This window comes from Barbus barbus (assembly GCF_936440315.1).
Source record: "Barbus barbus genome assembly, chromosome: 21".
Taxonomy (NCBI): Eukaryota; Metazoa; Chordata; class Actinopteri; order Cypriniformes; family Cyprinidae; genus Barbus; species Barbus barbus.
Window position 1 is genome coordinate 23,977,767 of NC_136749.1, and position 25,181 is coordinate 24,002,947.

Sequence of the window (25,181 nt, forward strand, 5' to 3'; positions counted from 1 at the left end):
GTTGTAAAGCGCTTTGTTTTTCAAGTCATATTACGGGGAACATCGGTGTTAGAGTTCGGCCGTCGGTGTGGGCGTCGAAGGGAGGGAAATAGAGACACGCGAAAGAAAGGATAAAGAAAATTAGGTTATTTGTCCAATTGTCAAGGTGCGTTCCATTAACAAAGGCAGTGATTGCATTTGAATACTTGTGCGACCTGTGTTTTGAAACCTCTCGACTCCAATTATAATCATTCCATCTGACTAAAAGAAGTGTGGAGGGGCTGACAAAGTAGTGGTTGAATATGAAAAAGTACTGAAACTTAACGGAGAGCAGGAAGGGAGGTGATAAAAAGCTCTGAGGAACAACACTTATCGTGTTTTCTGACTGAAGAGACACTGAAGGTGACCTCCAGGTACATCCTCCATTAGCAGAGCTATGAGAGTGGGCAGGGACGCACAGATCTGCTCTGACACACTGCCCCCAGGACCATCACCTTCATATGCACACTGTGGTGAACTTAATGCTAACACACACACTCACACACACAAACTCATACACACACACACACAGACGTGCAGAAACTCAAAAGCTGAAACTACAGATAACTTAGGGAGGATATACAGTACATCTTAGACAGTCTAATACTATATACATTTTTCTAGTCATAGCTGATTAGGCTAGTTAGGGCTGGTTTGGCACTAGTCTAGCTTGTTGATCAGCCATGCAAAATTTACATTTATTCATTTAGCAGACACTTTTATCCAAGTGACTTACAAAATACAAGTAATTCATTTTAAGGAGGCAACAAAACAAGAAATGCTAGAAATACTATGTTTCAAACATCATCTATACGACCTTGAACAGGGAGGGATTTATGAAGGCACAGAAGATTTTTTTTTTCAAAAGAGTCAGCAGGATGCAGTTAATTGAAGAGATTACTTGAATATTGTCAGGGATTTAGTTGTCTGTGTAGGGTTAAGAAGATCATTCTACCAGCAAGGAACAGCGAATGAGAAGCTTCTGGAAAAATATTTTGTGCCTGTATGTGATGGTCCCACAAGGTGCCAATGATTACCTGAGAATTTTAGTTAGTCATTCAGCATAGTAATGGTTGAGCAAGGAAATCTTTCCAGTTACATTAGTGAAGTGAAGTGACATTCAGCCAAGTATGGTGACCCATACTCAGAATTCGTGCTCTGCATTTAACCCATCCAACGTGCACACACACAGCAGTGAACACACACACACACACACCGTGAACACACACCCGGAGCAGTGGGCAGCCATTTTATGCTGCAGTGCCCGGGGAGCAGTTGGGGGTTCGGTGCCTTGCTCAAGGGCACCTCAGTCGTGGTATTGAGGGTGGAGAGAGCGCTGGACATTCACTCCCCCCACCTGCAATTCCTGCCGGCCGGAGACTCGAACCCGCAACCTTTGGATTACAAGTCCAACTCTCTAACTATTAGGCCACGACTTCCCCAACTGTTCCAGTTAAAGGAACAGTTCAAAACATAGTGGTTCTTAATCCCGGTCCTCTTGGCCTTTTTTGATGAGAATGGTGGAATAAATACAGTAAAGTTTATGCACATTTTTCTTATGGGATAAAGTTTATCCTACTCAGTTGTGTGCAGAAGATTTTTATGCATATTTTTAGAATTTATGTGCATCTTGGCATTTCCATCCAGCATTTTTTTTTTAATGCAATATTCCAAAATATTGCATACAAATAGGTTGATGGAAACATAGCTACTGTGTAAGGACCATGTCAATCAGAACACAGTTCATTCATGGAGGTCTCTTCTAACGAACTGGTGATTTGAATCAGGTGTGTTAAAACATGTAAAATATGCAGAGACATGTAAAATATGCAGAGCGGAGTGGTCGTGAGGACCAGGATTAAGAACCACTGTAGACCAAGTAAAACTAACACGATGAGAAACTCTTGGCCCTGAATTGGCAACAGGTACAAACAAGACCATAAATGGAGTGATTGCAGAACAAAACACATTCTGAGAGCTGTGGTCTCATGTCCTGTAATACACAAAGAAAATCAGTGTACAAAATCAGAAATTACTGCACAAAAGGACTAAAAGAGATAAAGAATAGCTGGTGAGATCCGTTTCAGAGAGCTGTTCAAAAAACACATCTAGATGATAAGATGGGTAATGGCACTCCCAGCAAAATGAGCACAGCCTGAGGTGCCATGAAATTAGCAATAATTAGAAATCATCTCATTACACAGCAATGGCATCAGAAAGAAAAAGCTGATCAGAGATGCCTTGCGGTGGCTCTTTTTCAGTGCCCGTCATAAAATATGCTTCAGTGCGGTCACATTAGATATTGTGCCCTAGAAAGTGACAGTTTTATTTACACTGCTAATACCCTGCTAATAGCAGAATTCATGCTGTGTAGAGGATAAGATTATACAGAAACACACATACGTTTATAAATTTAAAATACACATTTAAATTACATATTTATATTTCTGAGTGTATAAGTGTATAAGAGTCTATACTTAGAATTGAGAACATTTAGTTCAGAGCAAAGCCTGGTATAAATATGAAAGCAGTGTAGGTTAGAATGCTATTAGTATAAGTGAAGATGTTAAGTAATATAAATAATTGAGTGAAGTGAGTTCTATAGAAGGTGATTATAGGGATTACAAAAATACATCTGTGTTAAAATACTCAACATGCGGCATGTGGAACAGTACATTAGGACGGTATTAATTTTCTTTGACAGGGATGCTAACAGAAGCCCCTAGAGGAGGGCGGGCTGTCAGGAGATGAATGCAGTTAACTGAGCTTCACGCTGCTAGTCAAGTCCCAGCCAATTAGAAACTACTATGGAACATGCCATTTGAGCTCTTTTTCCTGTTCTTCATCGCCATGAATACGTACAATCAAAGGACTCAAGTAGACTGTGGATGTGCATACAGTAAATCTCTGTTCTAAACATCTTATCTTGCTTGCTGGCGAAGTTCTGGGATTGCCTTATCTGCAAATGATCATTTGGACAAGAAGCTATCTTATAAGGCAACATGTTGTTGCTTACCTTTCGGAAGAACCTTCATGTGGAAGTGATGTTTAAAAAGCTGTCTAGGTAGGCAGCTAAGTAGGTTTTAGAACAGAATGTCTATCTATGAGTGTCTCTATGTACTTCCCATTCAGTGTAAACCCTGTAGCTCTTTACAAACAGGTTAATAAAAATGACTAGCGAAGCAGTCCGTGCACTAAAACCCATGCCGATGCAACCACCTTTTACAAGCCAGTGGGGAAAGAAGGTATTTTAAGATCAAAAATCCCACCTAAGCCTATTTTACATCCTGTGGCAACACGAAGAAGAGAACATCCCCGCCACAGTTTGTGCTGCCGAGGACTGCTAAGACAGATGCGGAGGTTCATACAGATTGCAGAATAGCTGGCAGCAGCCAGAGGAAGCCGCTGATGTCAGGGAAACACAGTGACTCCAGCAGAAGTCCTCCTGGCACTCTTCACTGATAAATCTGCTGTATGTGAGGAAAACGGACTCGGAGGACTGGCCTTTTCGCCCCTTTTGAATGAATTAGAATAGAATGTTCAGACAAGCAGTCTGCTTGAGTTTGCTGGACAGATGAGGTTGTTTGTGGATGCTGATCTCTCTGTGGGAACAAGCACCCAGACGAATGTAAAATGTGACAGCGAATGAAACAGGCTGAAATAGCAAACAAGATGAAGGCTGGATAAGATGTGACAAGCCTCAGCGGTAAGAAAGTCACAACACTCTACCTTTGCTTATCAACAGCACAACAAAGCAAGAGACATTGTGCTTGCTTGTTAAAACGTTAAATCGTTTTGGTTAAAGGCAGCATTGCATTTATTTTTTGAGTAGTCAAGAGATCAACTGAGAAAAGCTTAGTAAAAATAAACCCAATATGGCAGATGGAGTAAAAAATATTTTGATTACAATATATACTTATCATTTATGGAATACTGAGAAATATTGATACATATTTAAATAATAAAAAAGACCAAACATTTGTGTGTACTATGTATATGTATGCTTATGTGATTTCTCTCGCTTCACCTGTAATCAAATCAATAGTGTGTCAAGTATTTGTATGACACACATATGAGTTGCTATGTTGAAGATTTCACATACTACATGTCAAAAGAGCAAAGAAAAGAACATACACACACATAAGCACGTGTGTGTGCATATATGAGTATATATACTGTATGTATGTGTGCATGTATGTGTATTTAATTGATCAAAAGATACAATAAAGACTTTAACTCCCGGTTTCACAGACAGGGCTTAAGCCTAGTCCTAGACTAAAATGTAAGTCTGAGCTGTTTCAACTGAAATACACTTGCACTGACTGATCTTAAAATATATCAGTGCCTTTGTTTTGTCTCAAGATGCACCTCAGTAATGTTTTTTTCTAAGAATGTTTATAAAAATTACTTGAATGTCCTAATTGAACTATGGCCTAATCCTGGCTTAGTCTAAACCCTGTCTGTGAAACCGGGCCTAATAATGTTACAAAAGATTAAATAAAGGCTGTTCTTTTGAACTTTCTATTCATCAAAGAATCCTAAGTTTTTTTAACGTGGTTTCACACAAAAATATGAAGCAGCACACATTTTTTCAACATTCATAATAATAAGATTTCTTCAAGTTTCTTCAGCGCCATATCAGCATATTAGAATGATATCTAAAGGATCATGTAACACTGAAAATTACCTAAAGATGCTGACAATTCAGTTTTGCCATCACAGGAATGAGCTGCATTTTGAAATATATTCAAATAAAAAACTGTTATTTAAACATTTTAATAATATTTAACAGTATTGCAATTTTAACTGCATTTTTGATCAAATAAATGCAGTCTTGGTAAGCATAAGAAAAAAAATGTTACCGACCTGAAAAAATATGGCCAACCCCAAACTTCTGAATGGTAGTGTATATAATTATATATTATTTTACCAGTTAGGAACAGCTGCACAATCTGACTGACTGAAAAGCCATGCTTTTATGTTCCATGGCTTTTAATTATGAAATGTAGTGATTGTACCTCATGTTTGACATATTTCACACTCTTATAGAAAGCAGAGAGGAAACTGGTGGAATATGAACGTCTCACCACTATTTTGGTGTCGCGCGGTGTGTTCTCCGGGATCGTGACCCAATATTCCGCCTGTTCCCACTGTGGGGGCTGGTTGTGCACATTGGTGATGATGACAGTGAGGTCGACCGAGCTGCTCCGACTTCCTCCGTCTGTAGCGATGATCTGCTGGCTGATCCGTGATGTCTGTCAGGACAAGAGACAGGTGATATAATCCAGCCTAGGGTCTTATTAGCATACACTGAAATAATACAGGTTGTCACTGATACCGGTGAAGACAGTATGACTGAAAAACAGTTCAGAGATGAGAGAAATCTATGATACTTCCACCTGAAGAATTGGTCTCCATTATCCACTGGATGTTTCACATCCAGAACATCATGTACAGCAGCTAAGACCCTAGATCTGTGTATGTGTGTGTTTTTTTTTTTTTTTTTTTGACTTTAAAGACTCCTTCAAATGACTCCTAATAATTGAAAAGCACTTCTAAGATTGAGTCAGCAGTAAACTTCGCTTAACTGGCTTCAAAATGATGCCTTTTTCAGGTCAGAATGAGGGAAAGGAAGAGGCAGACAGGAAGAGACAGACATAGAATGAGAGGAGGTAGGAATAACAGCAGGGGGGGCAGTTTAAGTTGTCAATTTGAAGACAGGTGAGTTTAGTGTGGGTGACATCGTCTGCCTTTCTAAAACTGATCCACTTGGACATAAATGACACAAGGTGGTCAGACTGGCTAATGAAAAACCAGACGTGCAGTATACACGTCTTAATGACCTGCTCTGAGGAAATTGCATCCACATCCATTTCTGTTAAGAGCGATGAAAGCATGTTAAAAGCAGTGTAGCACTGGACATGAACTGTGCATTAATAAAGTCCAGCCTCTGATGCTTTACCTGAACACTGCCATCACTTACGACTCTATAAACAGAATGCAGGAGATTTCACCAGAGCTGAGCCTGTCTTTCTGTCCATGGCTCTGTATGCACATAGCGTTTTAATGTCAAATCAACCCCCGACCTCTCAAAGCTAATATATCCAGCATAGAAATGACACAGACAGCCATTCGTGGGCAGAAAAGTGAAGACGGTGGCATTTCTGCCCAGACCAAACAACACAAGAATGGATGTTTCTTCAACTATGGGAAATTTTGGCCTTATTTACTTTTAAAATAAACTCTCTTAAAACACATTTCACATTCTCACTAGTTTAATGTGTGTATTAGTTTTTATTAGAGGTAAAATTGTTGGTCGTGTTGAAAATTATGCCATAACATAATTTTTATGCCATAAAAATAGTTGCAGAATAAATACTAAAATTATTTATGTTTTTTTTTTTCACTGATGTTTACATTATGATATCATATGTTTATTACTGATTTTTATAGTCTAGGATTGGAAGTCTGGGTCTCAGTCAAAGGTTACAAAAATATAAAATAAATAAGTTTAATTATAACAAAAAGAAAAAAGGTTATTAGTTTAATAAAAAGAAAAAAGGAAAGAGAAAAAATAATGATGTTTAATAAAAAAATGAGTAGGCAAGATCACTCTCCCACCTGAATAAAATAAATATAATTTTTATGCATATTTTTATGCCTATTATAACAGAAAGCTGTCCCTCGACTTAAGGTTTGTATGGATATATATAGCATCTCTTTGGAACCCTACCATGTTTAATATGCAAAACTCTGAGGATTCAAAAGATCCGGTCTCTCTGGAGGATGAGAATGTGTTCTATAAAACACACGCATGCAAGACAAAGTACCTGTACTACAATAAGCAGTTCTGAGTTTTCTCAGCAGGATTGTGTGCATGTGATCTCTAAACATAAGTTTGTTCATACAAGTTTGCATATGTGTTTACTTTAGGGAAAAAAACAAAGGTTAACTAAATCGGACAAACCTCAATTTGGAGACAACAAAATTATAAATAGAGCTTTTTTTTTACTAAAACAAGTAAAGCAATACTATAATAAATCCCTAATATTAATATAATATATATAAATATATTATAATATTTTAAATAAATACAAAGCATAATGCAACAACTGTATTTATTACTAATTATTAATTATATCTATTGAATCACATATATATTTATTTCATTTTACACAGGTATATTTCTGCTCAGGTGCTCAATGGGTCTGCCCAATAGAAATTGATTTTGCTAGGTAATAAAGTCTATTCCATTTTGAAAGCTAGGTAAAGGTGCGTGTATGTGTACCTGTGAGATGGGGTGGTTGACGTAGATCCATCCTGTGCTGGGGTTGATGTGAAAGTAGGCTGGGTTCTGCTGGGACAGAGAGTAGGTGATGGCTGCATTGGTGCCCTGGTCGTCATCATGAGCCGCCGCCCTCAGGAAGCTCGTCCCAACCGGCGAGTCCTCTCGCAGGAAGTCTGGCATGGGCAGGGTTAACACAGGCATCATCAAAAACAAATAACAACAGTCTAAAAACAAGAAATGCCTGCTGCTATTAAAATCCCTGTGCAGCGAAAAAAAAGAAAAAAGAAAGTGCGTCCCAGAAACGTTTCAATCTTGCCCTTTAATTGTTAATGAGCTTTCTCAGTACCGCTTTTAATGTGATGAAAAGGAATTCTGATATCAAACTTACTGAACTTATATTTGCAATTATAAATAATATGACTTAGAAGAGCAAAGCAAATTCTCACACTTCTAGGCTAAGCGAGCTTTCCAGGATTGTATCTGATTGCATCTAAAAAGGATTAGTGACGTGTTTATACTGTGTTCAGCGCATTAAAGCTCACCTTGCTCAGACTGTTATGCATTTTTAATATTAAGGTTTAATGTGTATTGACTACACTCAGGAATCCTGGACTTGAGAATTTGTTAAGCTTGCAAAATTCATTCCTGCCGTTAAGTGCAATGTTAAAAGTCCATGTATAAATGTTTAGAGTCTACAGCTACAATGTGAGTTCTCGCTCTCCTCTCACTCCTTTATATATCCTCACGGTAGATGAACAGATCTTAAGTATCATCAACAGATCCTATCACTACAGAGGACCATTTGGAAAATTTCATATCATAATATTACTATGTACCCATCTAAAAAAAACACTTTTACTTTTACATCAGAAAAATATGCTACATTGGCATCAATTTGAATAGGTCTTTCATAAGGGTTATTAACATTGTTCACTGGTTCTTACATTGGTAGCGGCTATTCTCAAATTTGGGGTCGTTGTCGTTCTGGTCAGCGATGAGGACAGTGATTTGACAGATCCCGATGAGGGGTTCCTGTGCTTGGTCCGTCGCCGTGACCGATAGTGTGTACTCTCGCTGCCTCTCTCGGTCAAAACTTACAACCGTACTGATAACACCTGTGCAACACATACAATGCACATTTCATTGATGATTTGCAACTTTATATAATTCACAACAAGTTTAATGCAACTAAATGGCACGAATTCGTGATTTTTTTTTTTTCACAGACTAGGATACCAAACTGAAGTCACTCTGATGTTTGGCATCTGAACAATTAAACATTTAAGAGAGAAATACAAAATTAAAAGAAATTTCAGAAAATTAAAAAATATATAGAAATACATTTCTTTTCTGAAATTTCAATTTTATTAAATATAAATCATATTAAAGTTAATTAGTATTTAAAAATGAAATATAAATCATTTTTTGTTACATACATCTCAATGGCGTCCAAGAATAAAGAAATGCATTCTGCTTATTTAATGAGGACCATTGACTAGAAACACATGGCACCCCAGGTTCAATTGCATGTAATCAATGATCTGGTAAAAAAGAAAGGAAATACCTGTGTCAGGGTTGATAGTGAACCCGGGTGAGGCCCCGTCCCTCTGCATTATCCCGTACTTGACCTCCCCATTGACCCCTGTGTCGGCGTCGTGAGCCTGCACGCGCAGCACAAAAGTGCCCGGGGGCTGATTCTCCAGGACCAGTGCATTCACGCTGTAGTTGTGGCACTTTAAAGAACAAAACCAGAGTTTCAGACATTGATAATAATAATAATAGAAATGGCAGAAATACGTACTTAGCAAATGCCTTGGAAAAAGGCCAATATCAAGATCTCAAACAAAAACTAAACAGTACTAGATTTATGCTGGACAAATGGTTTCTCATAATAACAGATAAAGAGCAAGAAAAGCGGGAACAGGACACCAAGACATGACGACAGAGAGAATATAGTTTGTATTTAGGATAAAGTGTTAATAAATTCCTCTTTTGAAGTCCATAATAGGAGCACACACACGCATAATGAGGCCTCAACCTCCTTCTTCCTCCTCCTCCACTTGCTTTCTCATCATGCTCTCATTACAGAGCGGGCATCTGGCAGGGCGTCCTGGTGAGCAGTGCCCACAAGGGAGCGGCATGTCAACTTAAGGCGATTAATCAAGTGACTAGATCGATACCGGGGCTAAAAGCTGGAATTAGCCTCCCTCCCAGCCTCTGAAGAGAATTCTCACTGCGCTTTGCACTTCACACCTCTCATTGTCTTTCGACACACATATACTCACCCTTCTGAGAGGGCTTAGAGAGGATTTCTCAGTTTAGGAAGGGAAAAGACTCGAACAGATAGTCTATTGCCATAATCTGCAGTGCTATTAAGAGCGCTGGCAACCAGCGACTACAAAGCAGGGTGATGGTTTGTATTCGGCTGAATGTCGAAAAGCATGTGCGACCAAGATGAGACAGTGTTTTGGGTGAACCTCACAACCTCACATAATTGAGTCTTACTGCACCTCAAGATCAAGAGAAAAAGAAAAGATATCTTAAATTTAACATAAAAAGAAAAGATATCTTAAATTTAACATAAAGACCATTAATATTTTTTGTAATTAGGATATAAACTTGCACTTCTGAGAGAAAAAGTCAATTGTGAAACATAAACTCAGAATTCAGAATTTCTTTTTTGCAACTCTTTATTTCTTAGACTTCTGAGTACATCTGGCATTCTGGTTTTTGCTCCCACCATAAAAAAAAAGGCAATTACAACTTTTTATCTCACAATTTCTTCTTTTGACTCACTTTTTTTTCTTATGATTCTGAGTTTATATCTTACAATTCTGACTTTTATTCTCAGAATTGCCAGATATCTTTGCAAGACAGTTTGTATCTGGAAATTCTGAGTTTATATCTCGCAGTTGTGAGGAAAAAGACAGAATTGTGAGATATAAAATCAGAATTGTGAAAAAAAAGTCAAAATTGTAGAATGAAAAATCTGAATTGTGAGGAAAAAGTCAGAGTTGTAAAATAATAAGTCACAATTACCTTTTTTTATTTTTATCCTGTGGTGGAAACATGTTTCCATACATTTCCATACCACATTACTGTAAGAAAAAAAAATGTAAATTGAACGTTTTTACTCATGGTAATATTTATTGTACTGTTTTAAACTCATGCTGGCTTTAATAAAACACTAGATTTGCATTTCCCTATGGAAATACCAGTGCTTACAATGCAGTTTTATGCAAGTTTGATTTGAATTTAAGACTTAAGCTTTGGGTTTGTGTTAATGAAATTCAAAGTTTCAATTCAGTTTGCAAACAGATGTAAGAAAGCAGGCCTATCCAATTCACAAAGTACATCTCTGCTTCTAATTCCATTTTGAATGCTGAACTTCATATATACTTGCATTTTATATACTGCAACATTCCATAATACATTATAAGTCAATTACATTTTTGACTTTGAAGTGCTAATATGCAATGCAAACATTTTCTTTATGCATAATATGTTTTCTAATATATTTTATTTTGGGGTGATGCAAATGTGTTTTGTGCAATCATTTATTAGCTGCACAGAGCATAAAACCATCACAATTCAAGAGGCATTTACATACCAAACAGAGACTACAGAAAAAGAAGACTGCTGAGGTGTTCAAACATTTTTCATAGCAATATTAATAAATTACCATTAATAAATACATACATAACTTTCAATGTTGGAATATAATAACATTTTTGTACAATAAACAAGTTTGATACTGCATTAAATCACTGTTTGAGGTAAAATCGAGAGTCTTGAAACCAGTTGAGAACCAGTGATACAGTACAGAAGGAAAAGACTCTGGTCAGCAGGGCAGGCATAGAGACCGAGAGAGTGAGAGGAAGGAACAGGGCCAGATGTTGCCCCTGGGGCTCACTTAGTGCTTCTATTTCATATGCATCCCCTGTGCTGGTGAGTAATTCCCCCTTGAAATATTCATGGGCAGCAGCAGAGGAGGTGGCGGCAGCAGCGGCAGCAGAAGTAGGGCCTGTGGGGCTCACAGAGAGTGTACAGGGACACAATTCTGCCTCCTACACACTCACGCACAGCCCTCCTGCACCACTGGCCTGTACGGAAAAGCTCTCCCACCGGAGACCTCCAAGAGCCTTTAGATCTCCTTCTGCCAGCTGTCTGCTCTTCCCTCAGCTCTGCTTTCACCGGTCTCTTTCTCGTTGTGTTTCATTTTGCACACATTCTTTAATATTTGCTCTCTTTTACTTGCTAATTTTGGGGAGAATTCATAAATTGCATTTTAAAGAACCAATTCAAGTGTCTGGTTCACAGTCTGAATAAAGGAGGTCAGCTAATGGCAGTCTGCTGTCATTTAGAAGCAAACATGAAAACTGAGAATTGTGTCATGGAAAATGCGTTCAGCAATGATCTCTAATTTTTTTGTGAATTGGGTTATAAAATGAGACTGTGCATGTCATCAGTAGACGCAATTCATTGTTTATTGCTTTATCTTACAGTATGTCTTTCGCTCTCTTAATACCGTATATTAGCTCCCACCCATCATTCTTTACTTTTTGTCCCCTCAGACTTCATCGCTGACTCTAAACACTGCCATTAGTGAGGTGTTCACAGTGTCACTGGTATTAAAAGCCTGAGGCACTTCATGCTAGGCAGATTTAATGAGAGAATATATTTGAATTCTGTACTCATATCTAGACTTCTTCTCCTGTACACACTTTTGGTTTCCTCTCTGTCTGCTGATTTAATCTTTCAACTTATATATCAATATTTAAATCTTTTAACCTCACCTCATCAAATACTGGCTTGTTGTTGTTGATGTCATTGATGCCAACGATGACCTGGGCGGAGCTGCTGAGGGGGAGTGGCCCACCGGCTGCATTGTCATCAGTTGCTGTGACGTTGAGGACATACTGAGGCCCACGCAGTTTAGGAGGAGGACTACGCCGCAGTTTGATGATGCCTGTAAATAATTCAACAGAATGCTTAAGCTCATCTCATTGTTTCTGTAAAAGACACATGTGCTTAATTGCATTGAATCTGCACAAGACCAGTTAAAGAGAGAACACTTTCATAGTCAGCGCCGATAGCCTAGCAGGCAGTGCGCTGAAATATGATGCCATTGCGTTATGGGCATCCCGAGTTCGAATGCTGGCTCGAGGACCTTTCCCGATCCCACCCCCCTCTCTCTCCAACTTTAGTTCCTGTCTCCTCTACACTGTCCTATCATAATAAGGGCAAAAAACGCCAAAAATAAATCTTTAAGAAAAAAAGAGTACACTTTCATGGCTGTTTCTTAATACACTTAAGTGCACACTTAAGTGCGCTATGTAATAATAAAAACTGAACTGTTTTACTTTTAAGTACATTTTAAATTATAGTTTTAATCGCCTTTTGTTATAATTTAAAGTACACTTATGTGTGCTGACTAACATTCACATGTAAGGTACTTGATTATAATTTTAATTGTAGTGTGTCAATATCAAATTTAAAATTAATATATTTCAAAATTACTAAATAGCAGCTTCATCATTACAAACAAGTTATTACAAATATCATTAGAAATGACGGTCACACTTTATTTTAAGGTCTAATTCTCACCATTAACAAACCGTTAATTACGACTTTTGCCTCAAACTCCTAATTGGCTGCTTATTACAGTAATTCTTAATCAGGTAGTTGTTAAGTTTAGGTATTGGGCAAGATTAGGGATGTAGAATATGGTCATGCAGAATATGTGCTTTATAAGTACTAATAAAAAGCCAATTTGTTATTAATAGACATGCTAATAAGCAACTAGTTAATAGTAAGAACTGGCCCCTATACTAAAGTATTACCCAAATGACATTAAAGTATTATTTAGTTTATCATAAAAGCTTGTCAGAACATTCAGCAGTACAAAATAAAACTCTAAAGTTCAACAACTTCATTTAATATAAATTAAGTACAAACTGAGTGCCCAAAACATTACATTCAGTTCACACTTTGGAAACTTCTGTGTTATTTTGTGTAAAAATTTCCTTAATACGTATGGTGCAAAAGTTTACTTTGTTTTTCACAAGGTCATACAACCAAACAAGTCACTGTCGGGCCTGTTTATGAATACAAGTGCTTTTTTACCCAAGGTGACAACCTCTTGAATCGAAAACATCAATATCTGTAAAGAATGACAACTGCCTTTGTGCATCATGCTTAACAACCTTGCAAAATGGGCTTCTAATGGTTGCACATTCACCAAACAACTTATGCACAAAAAAAAGTGCTGCTGCATCTTTGAAGTGACAACTCCACGCAGCTTTTCTGAGTGCTGAAGCCATGGGCCATCTCTGCGCTGGCCTGTAATAGGTTGGGTGGTGGAACAGCCGTGCCGAGAGGCTGATAAGACAGGAGAGAGCTTTAGCATACTGCTGTTTTTCAGCTCTCAGGCATAAAATGTGCTGGTAAACAAACGAAAAGCAAACACTGCAAACAAATGTAACCTTGAGACTGAAAGCGCACAGGCAGGCAGGCATGAAAACAGACAAACACTGCATTCACACACAAGTGCACACACACAAAAAAAACAAGAGCTGTAGACCAAAAACAACACAAGGGGTGCTTGTTTTTTCTACAAATACCACAAACGTGAGTTGAATGATGGATTAAAGATGCGTGCTGAGCAGACAGGAAGAGGAAATGCGTTTTTTGATGGCTTTGGATGTTCTTGTTAAAGACAGCATCCCTGAGGCCTTGTACCGAATGCCTGGACGCTGTTACCAGAGCAGCAAGCTTTGAGTTTGCATCCCACTTGACTCACCCTTCTGATTGTCCAGCTCAAAATTGCTGTCTTCGTTACCCCCGGTAATGGCATACGATACGCCATCCCCATCTGGGTCTTTGGCGTGCACAATGGCCACTAGCGTCTCCGGCCCGGCGTCTTCTGAAAGAAAGGTTTTATATCTGCAGAAAGAGGGAGACAGAGATAGATAGACAGACAGATCAGGCTCAGAACATCACAGACCCACCATCTGCTTCCCCTACACGGCCTCTGAAGCGTATCCCAGGGCGCACACAAACAACCAAGCGGTCCCTGCACTGAGAAGAACCAGAGCAAATCCTAACATAAACACACACACACATGCTGCAGCTCTAATGATGATACACCACCACCAGCTCCTTTATGTGTCTCCCAAACTCCTACCAAGGGAGATGATGTTCTCAAATAGAGCTCTATGTGTGTGTGTAGAAGGCTCGCTTGCTTCACTGTGATTGTTGTCTTTCTGCTGAATCGGACCAAATGTCTGCCTCTCCTTCTGGCTACATTCAATAAATGCCAAAGCCGTACAGCCTGACGCTCAGCTTTAGCAAGACCCTCTGCTTGGATCTGCTCCGATGAAATCCCATTGTGATGAAAAAAGAGTGTAAAACTGTATATTCTTAGGTACTCCAAAGAGATACTAGGAAAAAAAAGAGGAGGAGAACAAAATAGAAAACTAAACCTAAAATAGAACAGAAATAAGCAGTGAAATACTTAAGTCAAATTAATATTTGTCAACTCAAATTACTACCCTAGTGGAAAAATAAATATACTAAAATGTATTTGAAATACATTAATTTCATGCTAAGTATACTACAAATGAAGAGTTTGTAGAGTTTGTATCAAAAACAGATAAAAAAAAACAGATTTTTAAAAATTATGTTTTTTATTATGTTATCATGTTTTTATTGTGTTTTGTGTTAGTTAGCTGTTTTTTTAGTTATTTTTTAACCTAGTCAAAATAACCTAACTGCAGTTTGATTGAGTTTAATTGGAATGCACAACGAAAAAACATGATTTCTGAGAATTGTTAAAAACGGAGTTATCTGTTTTTGCTAATTAATTCTTCAAATATATTTACATATGTATGTACTTAATAAAAATACTCTGCAATTGTACCTTTAGTATACGAAACTGGTATACTTAAAGTCTGCTAAAATGGAACAACTAATTGTGTACTTAATGCATTTTATTTGTGCGAAAATATTGCTGAAGTTCAACTAAAATATACTTAAGTATATTAGATTGTGCTAAAGTGGAACTATTGCAAGTGTACTTCAGATGCACTTAAAATGTCTTGAATTCAAAGACCGATATTATTCGACATTGTGCACAATTAGTACTCCAAATAAAGTTTAATTATAATTTTTATATCAGTATGTCTCGAGCAATATGTCAGTAAATATGTTAATAGATTTGAACTATACTTAGTATGAAATAAATGTATTTTAAATTTATTACATTTTTACTAGGGTATTTAATGTCAAGTTATTTAATTTTATATATTATTTTTACATATATTTATTTTATATATTTTATGCATACATTATATATTTAAGTAATTAGCTGTGAAATAAGTGGGATAATGTACAGTCATTGCAAAATAAACCCCAATTTTGAAGTAAAGGAATCTTGAAGGGGTTTATTTTGCATTAACATACATTATCCCATGCATTTAACAACTATTTATATAAAATAATGATAATTAATTTATACATGTTTATATTTTATTTATAATAAAAATGTAAATATAAACAAATTTATTATGTGAGATGAAAGAGACTGAGATCAATGTTCAACTTAGTTTTGTATGCAAATATAACTTAATTTTTAAATGAAAATCTTCTAAATAAATAAATGTTTCATTCATTATATGAGAACAAAAAGTGGAGTGATTTGAGAGATCAATGATTAATTATATAGTTTAAGTAGTGATTATATGCAAATATTTGATTGCAGAATGTTGTGACCAATCAGAATCAAGTATTCCAGAAAGCATTGCAATCAAAAGGAAAATGAAAGCAGACAAAAGAAAAGAATCATACACAGTTTGTGAAAAGACAGGGGCTTCATCGTTGACGTTGGCCATGCGGATTCGGATGGAGGCTGTGCCTGTGCGAGGGGGTATTCCCTTGTCCACGGCCACCACTGTGCACTCATACATGTGGTTGGGTCTCTCATAGTCCAGCTTCTGACTGGGGCTCACCACTCCCTGAGATGAGATGTCAAAGTCCACACTCTGGATGAAGTAGGACAGTTCTGCATTAAGGCCTGTATCACAGTCCCGTGCCAGAACTAGAAAGAGAGAGAGGGACGAAAGAGCCGTGTTAAACATCAGGTCACATTGACTAAAGGCAACAGCTAGAAATAACACAGCCGTAAATTGTGGTGAAGGCAAACTTGGCGGAGATCTGCTCCGGGTCAGCCACCGAAAACAAATGTCAGTTCTTAATCATCTCTATGCTTTTCTCAGACAGTTGTGCTCTCATTAGGCCTGGAAAGTTCTGATATGGGTGTATTCACTATCAATTACAAGCTTTAATGTCACTGTGACTGATGCTTGTGTGGTTTTAAGGATGGATTTGTGTGTGTGTGCATTTTTATGTGGTTTATGAGGACACAAATTTGTATAATGACATGGGTATGACAGAGGTATTACAATATGAAGGTGGTTTATGAGGACACTGCCTATGTCCCCGTAATTCAGAAGGCTTAAAAAACATACTAAATGGTGTTTTTTTGAAAATCTAAAAATGCACAAAGTCTCCTGTGAGGGCTACGTTTAGGTTGGTGTAGGGCAATAGCACACACAGGTTGTTCAGTATAAAAACCATTACGCCTATGGAGAGTCCCCATAAACCACAAAAACCAACATGTGTGTGTGTGTGTGTGTGTGTGTGTGTCCTAACTATCCATGCAAGTTTCCAGTGTCAAGTAATTTGAAGTGACAAATTCAGCCAGAAGATACTTAATGTTTAATTACATCAAAAGAATTAAAATAAGACATCACATTGTGCATTAAAAAAATGCACCCCCCTTTTTAGGGGGTCTATTCAGATTGATTATTTGATATGATATGAATACTGATTGATTCATTGATTGATTGATTGACTGATTGATACAATACACAGTATATACATATTAAAGTTAAAATATAATGACAAATAAAATATAACTAAATAACTAAAATATATTAATAAAAATAATAATTACAACAATTTGACACACAACCAAAGGGTAGAAGTTTTTTTCAAGTTTTTTAATCAAAAGCTTGTTATGCTCACCAAGGTTGGATTTATTTGATCAAAAACATACTGTGAAATATTATTACAATAAAAAACTGTTTTCAATATCAATATTTTTCAAATAAATATGTAAAGTAATCAACAGGAATTATAATATTTTAAAATATATTAATAGTTCCTTTACATTTTAATAATATTTCACAATATTAGTTTTTACAACATCTTTGATCAAATAAATGCAGCATGGGTAAGATAATTTGTTCAAAAACATTTAAAAATCTTAACTATTACATAAACTTTAAACTCTTTAACTCTAAAATAATATGTAGATACAAAACTCAGAAAACTCTCAATATCATATATTGAAAGATTTCAGAGTTTTGTGATATTTATGCAGTTAGAACACAGTATAACACTGGAAAGCATCTTGTTTGAAGTTGTTAGATTTCTTGTGCTAAGTGCTTTTTAAATTACGTACGGTGTCATAGTAATAGAGCCAATATTAATTAAAACTATGTAGCAGAGGCCATTTCTATATTTGATCAATTTAAGTGCCCATCTGTCAGTGGCACAGCGAAAAGCTGCTGTTGACTGAAGCAGATCAAAAGTAAAAGTGGAGGAAGGCTTTGCTGTCATTAGGCCCACAGCCAAAGTCAGGGTCCTGTATCATTATACTGCAGGCAAGCTGTCATCACACCCAGCCAACCAGCACACTCGTTTACTACAGCCACATGATGGCCCTCTAATCTCCAAGGCAAATAGCTAGCGCCCGCAGATGTAGCGACGTTCAGCAGAAACCCTCTTTCTCTGACGGTTAAGCTGAGGACTTGTTGCGGCTGTAGGAAGCAGGTGGGTGTCAGCACCTCACACGCGTATAAACAAGTTTTGGAGCGGCCGTGGACCTATGTGAAGTCATACAGCCAGGATTCAAACAGAAGATTCATTAAAAATACAAGCCCTAATACACCGTCTCTTAGGGCTACCTATTACCATATTTAATGCATGCGAACGAGAGACCAGGGCTAAATTAAACATACCAGTTACGCGGCTTGGGAGAGAGAGAGAGAGAGAAAGGCTGGTAGGAAGGTGGGCTAAGGTTGGGCGAGTTTTAAGTGCGTTGCTTCGCCGTGCGCTAAATCCTCTCCGAGAAGTTTTCTGTGCAATAATTGGAGTGCGTTCTGCACTTCTCTTCCTGCTAGGCCCTATTAAAAGCCGGCACCCAATTTACAGTCTAATCCCGTTTTAAGGTAAACAACAATAACAATCTTCTCTCCCTTCTGCCAGGCTTCGCAAAGTCGACGATTGCACCGTGTTTTTCTTTTTTTCCCCGCTCACAACAGAACACATTTGATAAGCAAATAACAGCCCCAGCTGGTGTTTGTGTGAACCTGCTGCTTTTACATGTTGTGAGTGAGAGAAAGAGAGCGAGGGAGACGAAACGAGAAGAGAAAGAAGACACAGAGACAGAAAAAGAAAGTTGTTTAGCGTACCGCACTAAAACAGAGTACCAACTGGAATCAGAGGCAGGAACCATTCTGTTTGCATACGGCGAACAGTGCGTGTTTTCATTGGGTGCAGCGATATGTAAACATAATTGAATTGCATTAATGCAGTTGGCATTCTAAATTTGTACATCTGCCTCACAAAGCATGCGGTCTGCCAGCTCTGACTCGCTTCTGTTCCTTGTTGCTTTTCTCTATTTTCTGCTTCTTTTTATCAGTGTCTTAGGCTTGTGCACAACAAAGTCTAAATGAAGAATAGTTAATCACTAAGAATTCTGCGGAGAAGGTGAGGGGCTCTTTGAAACGGTGGGCAGTGCAGAGCTTTTCGATTGAATTTCCTGGCCGCTGAGCACAGAGCTCATTAGCTTCTATTCGATAGTAAGATAACTATTAGATTGGAAATTGTTAATACAACTGAATAAGAGATAAAAAAGACACATGCATGTATGTACTCACACACACAGTCAAACATATACAGATCATGGCTAGTTTTACTGACCAAAGCTTTAGTACATACATTTTTGTATTTTTAAATGTGATTTCACGTATAGTAATGTTGTGGATTTTCAGTGGTTTTTAAGCATGTTGCTATGTGGTTGCAAGGCTGCCCAGGTAAAAAGAACCCACCCACACGTCTCTCTGATATTCTGGTCCCTAGATATAGCTCCTTCAGTGGAAGTCTATGGGATTTTTACTAGAAACGCACAACAGGTTACCATATGGTACCATAATGGTTATTCTTCAATATTAGAGTTTTTTTTTATGTTATCAGCATCAGTTAATACTGTATTTATATTAATATTAGATATTCAATAGATGTTAAGATTCTTAAGGGAAAAAACGTTTAATTGATTTAAAGTTTTTGGGTATTTTTAATTTATACAGAGAAACAGTAAATAGTATCAGCCCTTTATTGGCTACTGGTCATAACATGAAAATAATTCACAGAGTTTTAGATTTGCACACTTTTTTCTTCTAAGTTGCAAGCAGCACACCTGTCTTTAACAAAATTTGAGGTATCATTCAAGTCTGTTGAAAAAAAATGGTAATGGGCTGAGTTACTAAAATATAAAGTGAAAGTTCACCAAAAAATAAAAATTCTGTCTAAGCCTAAATTAAATCTGTTCATCATATAAAGCAGTCTTATCTCTTCACAAGACCTGAATTAAACTGCTCAATTCAACTTTTTGACCTTTTTAGGATCTTCTCAATTTTGGTTACCAGAACTTTTAACAGAAGGACAGAAACTTCTCAGGTTTCATTAAAAATATCTTAATTTGTGTTTTGAAGATTAACCATAGTCTTATGGATTTGGTTGGACATGAACATGTACATTTATGCATTTAGCAGACGCTTTTATCCAAAGCGACTTACATTGAATTCAAGTTACAGTTTTTACATTTTATCAGCTCTTGCTTTCCCTGGGAATCGAACCCATGACCTTGGCGTTGCTTGCGCCATGCTCTACTATTTGAGCTACAGGAATGAAGGTAAGTAAATCATGACAGATTTGGATCTATCCCTTTAATAATGAGGGTTAGAAGTTTGTTTAAATTCCAAACACTAGCTATGAGCAATACTAATAGTAATGCCTGCCTTAGCAAGCACCACTAATTAGGGCTTGTGAATATTTATTTAAAACAACTAATGCACTCCAACCTCTTTCTGAAACGCAACACGACATCTCATTCATGTTTTTTAAGCCTCTAAAACACCTTCAATTACAGTGATAAGATCGCAGATGGGGCCAGCACAGAGAGATAAACAGGTCCCATCCCATTAATGCTTGTGTTTTAGAGGAGGAGGAGGTCAGGCATGCCTCTTCTTCAGAGCTGTCTTTCTCTATCAGACATAATTATCTGAAGAACATGGTGCCACAGTGGAAATCTCACCTCTATTGCTGGGTCACAATCGCTGACCTGTGGTTATAGAGCCCAAAACGTCAGCAAAGACACAAAATGGAGGGTTGATGGTCTGACTAGTTTGAGAGAGCTAGTCGGGGGGGATGAGAAATTTGGAGAGGAGAGGAAGACGGGGGCAGAAAAGCTTCTCTGCCTGGGAGCCACTGAGCTGGGTTTGATTACAATCCATTTACCACCCAGAAAGTGCTGCCATAATGAATTATTTCATAATTACAGGACTGAGTTGAAGAGACACTCGCCCCCGCAGAGCAAGCAGCAACAGCACCTGCCTCAAGAGCAGGACTGCCAGGGGAAAAACACAGACAGAGAGGTAGAAAGTGAGACGGACACAGAGACAAATCGAGAAACAGACACTTACCCTGCAGTAAGGATGTGCCAGTAGGGGTGGTCTCAGGGACGTTGTCTCGACTGTAAATGGAGTGCATAAATTCTGGTGTGCAATCATTCTCATCTGTGATGTGAACCACCACCTGCATTAGTAAGAGAAAGACAACAGAGAAAGGAACATTACTATGTCGACAAGTATGGAAACCTGAATGTTTTTCCCAAATAAATCTCCTTACAAATACTCAAATAGTTTCATCACTCCATAGTGAATCTTTAAAGGTCTTTAAAGCATCAAAATCACTAGACAATAGTAGTACTAGAGTTCACTGACAGGTGAGTGCAGAAATATTAGCCATCAATTCAATTTAGTCTTCTCTAATTACTTATAGCCTAATTATAAGAAAATTAATGGGTAATTAAAAATGCTTTCCACAATGTTGACAGTTAAAAAAATAAAATTTTTATGAATATATTTTTTGATATTTTTTACTAGTGGGTGCAGGACACTATACGTAGTTCATTTATGTAAGTGAGGATAGCAAAATAAAGTAAACTCTGACATATTATACCCAAAAATTCTTCATATAGTGGACTACCAGTAAAATTTATACAAATTTGGGATCAAAAATTATTCAGACACTTTGACCTGACCATGTTTTAAGTGTTTTTTTCTTTAATTGCTAATGTGACCTTTTTATACCACAGACTGAACACATTTAAGAATGACTTGGTAATTGGTTGACCTAAATTGGTATTATCTAAGTGTGTACTTAAATTTAACAGACAGCTGACAGCTATTCAACCTAATTCATTACATACATTTCCATCAAAGTTATCTGATGTTATCAAGATGAATTTGTTCTGATGCAGTTTAACTTCGAGTTCTTGTAATATTTTATTACCATTTTCTAAACACAATGAATAAACTGTGATAATGTGAGAAATTTTGAAGGTGTTTGAATACATTTTGGTTTGACTATATATTATCTGCTTGATTGTGTTACATATCCTTGATATACGTTAGGAGTATTTTAATTTTTTTAAAGTATGCTAAAATGCAGCAGAAGTGAAGACAAGGAGAGTAAAATGGGAGTTTTAAAGTGACCAGTGAATATAGATGAGAGAGATGAATTGTGGACACATTTACCACTGTTCTGCAATATTTTGTGGATGAATTTACGTTTTTCATTTGAATTTGCTGCAGCGACCTACAGTTTGAAAGTGACTTCTGGATAAACCGTGCTTCATGCATTACTACGCTATTTCCAGTGGGATTTCACAGAAATTTCTATAATGCGAACACTAAAATAGCTCTTTCCACAGAACTTCTTGTGATGCTGCATTCAAAATGCCAATCAGAACAATACTGAGATTAAAACAGAACATTTGCAAACCAGCTCATCAGAATGATGTTTAATGCTTATTTATCACACAACCTCGTATTCACATATTCTCTATACTGACCTTCAAGGCAAATTTTGCCTGCATATTGATTACAAAACATGCCAATATTTACAACATTGTGAGAGTAAGTGAGCTACAAACAATTATTACTCATCACCTGACTGATTGGGCTGAAATTTTTCTTTCTGTTTTTATCTAGTTTATTCTTAAAATTCAGTAAATTACAGACAATTAAAAAAAAATACATATATGAAAAAGTTCTTTGGTCAACCAGCTTCCTGGAAAGATGGCTGACCTCAATATTTGCACAGAAGGTCATCTGTAAAACAGGGACTAAAACCCTGTATGAGCATGGACACATTTAGTTAAGAACGAAAGCATAAGAGAGAGGAATAACATTAAAAGAGGCCCGAAGCAGAACAGAACAGCTGTGGCAGAAGTCACTAAATGCAAATGGCTCAACCACCCCACAAACACACACAGAAACCCCAGTCAAACTCAGTGTGTAGACTTTAATGTAGCAGATCTCAGCTGAAGCTCAGATGATAGCTTATGGAAGGGCTGTATCTACATTCAGGCTCCTCTCTGTGCAGCGATTTGTGAGCATTCAGACAGAATACTGGCACAGGATTTGACTTTGACCGAACAGAGGCAGAGGGAAAGCAGGCTACGTGTTCTCAGTGGGAGCATTAGTCATGGTGAGGGTGAGTCCTGCAGAACTGCTTATCTCAGAGGAACAGCACTGCCAAGAGGGAAAAGTTCCTTACACGTAACACGCAAGGCACTGTAGCTGACCATCCAGCTCTGAAACCGTCAGGCCAAAGCCTTAAAACCCATGTAGCTCTGCATTACAGGTTTCTTTTTCTCTTCAGTTGTCCCTCAGGAATCTGCCCAATGGAGGAGAACGTTCTGTGTTTGTTTCATAGCTGCTGGAAGTTGAATATGGCAGTAATGAGTCTGATGTCTGCTGCTGGAGGATAACAACTGCTAATAATAACAACAACAGGGGTCTAAAAGAGATGAAGAGTCTTAATGTAGAGCTTCATCCTTATGAATCATTTTTCACATGCTAAAAGGACAGACGCTCATTCTTCGCTCCTTTTTTCTTTTCTCGTTTCTTCTAGTCTCCTCCCTTCTTGTCTCATTTTCTCTTCTTTGTGTCTTCTTTTTCTTTATCTTATTCTATCTTTCCTTTCATCTTTGTCTTGTTTAGTCACTTCTCCTGTTCTCGTTGACTCATTTAGTCTCTTTTCTTCTCATCACATCTAGTCTCATTTAATGTTTTAGTCTCTTTTCTTCTCACCTTGCCTTATTTAGTCTTTTATCTTGTCTCCTATCATTGCATTTGGTCTCATTTCTTCACTTTTCATCTAACATCATTTTGTCTCTTCTGGTCTCATCTCTTATCTTCTCTTCTACATTACTTTTGTCCCATTTCATCTTTTCTAGTCTATTCTAGTGTCATCTCTTCTCATGACTTGTCCTTTTATCTTGTCTCTTCTGGTCTCATTTTGTCTCATTTTACCTTTTCTAGTCTCTTTTTTTCTACTGTCTCATCAACACATTTAGCCCCTTCTCGGCTCATCTCATTTAATTTTCTCATCTTATCCCTCTTGTCCCATTTAATGTTTTAGTCACTTCTCTTCTGGTTTTGCCTTGTCTCTTTTTTTCTCACCTTGCCTTGTTTAGTCTCTTGTCTCCTCTAATCTCATTTGGACTCATTTATTAACTTTTCATGTAATATAATTTTGTCTCGTCTATCCTCATCTCTTATCTTTTCTTCTACTCTCATCTTTTCTAGTCTACTGGAGTCTCATCCCTTCTCATGACCTGTCCTTTTATCTAGTCTCTTCTGGTCTCTTATTGTCTCATTTGACCATTTCTAGCCTCTTTTCCTGCTGTCTCATCAACATATTTAGTCTCTTCTTCTCTCACCTCAATTTTCTTGTCTTATCTTGTTGTCACATGTATGTTCCCGTTTTGTTTCCTGGTTTTCCTTATTTGGTCAGTTTCCTGTGTTCATTCATTAGTTAATCTTTGTTTATTCAATTCACCTGTCTTGTATTAATCATCTTGTTTGCTCCTTTGATTTCTCTGTCTTTATAAGTCCTGTGTTCTGCCTTGGCTCTTTGTCTGCTGTTAAATGTCATCTCCCTGTTCACTCTGTGTGTTTCTTTGTTTGATTCCAGTGGATTATTAAAAGACTGTTATATTCCAATACTCCTGCGTTTCCTCGCTTCTGTGTGAGACCGTGACACTTGTCTCCTCTCTTTCATGTCTCACCTTGTCTTTTTTCGTCTCTTATTGTCTTATAATTTCTTTACTTTTCATCTTGTTTCATTTCATATTTTCTGGTCTCTTCTGTTTTGTTTTGTCTCAACTGTTGCATCTCCTCTCTTTTTCTTTTCTAGTCTCATCTGGATTGTTTGTCTAATCTCTTCTCTGTTCATTTAGTCTTGTCCAGTTTCTGGCCTTGTCTCTTATCTTCTCCTCTTCTCTCATTTTGTTTCGTCTCATCTCTGTTCTAGCCTGTCCTACTCATGGAGTCGTCTTCACAGATGGTGTAATCATTTGGCAGGGGGCAGTGACTCTGACAATTATCTAAAATGTGCGAGTGTGTGTGTGTGTGACTGGTGCTGGCACAGACACAGTTACACATCATTGTGTCTCAGC

The 25,181-nt window shown here is 37.4% G+C and overlaps 1 protein-coding gene across 1 annotated transcript in view; it reads right to left on the reverse strand.

Annotated features, from left to right (window-relative positions):
• LOC306887595 (neural-cadherin-like) overlaps positions 1-25,181 on the reverse strand; it is a gene marked incomplete at its 5' end in the record, with an annotated part of 110,914 nt that overhangs the window by 26,384 nt on the left and 59,349 nt on the right. The window contains 8 exons of the mRNA XM_079445453.1: positions 5,106-5,273; positions 7,307-7,479; positions 8,251-8,421; positions 8,871-9,039; positions 12,103-12,275; positions 14,109-14,251; positions 16,154-16,403; positions 21,136-21,247. Of these exons, the coding sequence (XP_079301579.1) occupies positions 5,106-5,273; positions 7,307-7,479; positions 8,251-8,421; positions 8,871-9,039; positions 12,103-12,275; positions 14,109-14,251; positions 16,154-16,403; positions 21,136-21,247 (1,359 nt within the window). The remainder of the gene's footprint in view (positions 1-5,105; positions 5,274-7,306; positions 7,480-8,250; positions 8,422-8,870; positions 9,040-12,102; positions 12,276-14,108; positions 14,252-16,153; positions 16,404-21,135; positions 21,248-25,181) is intronic.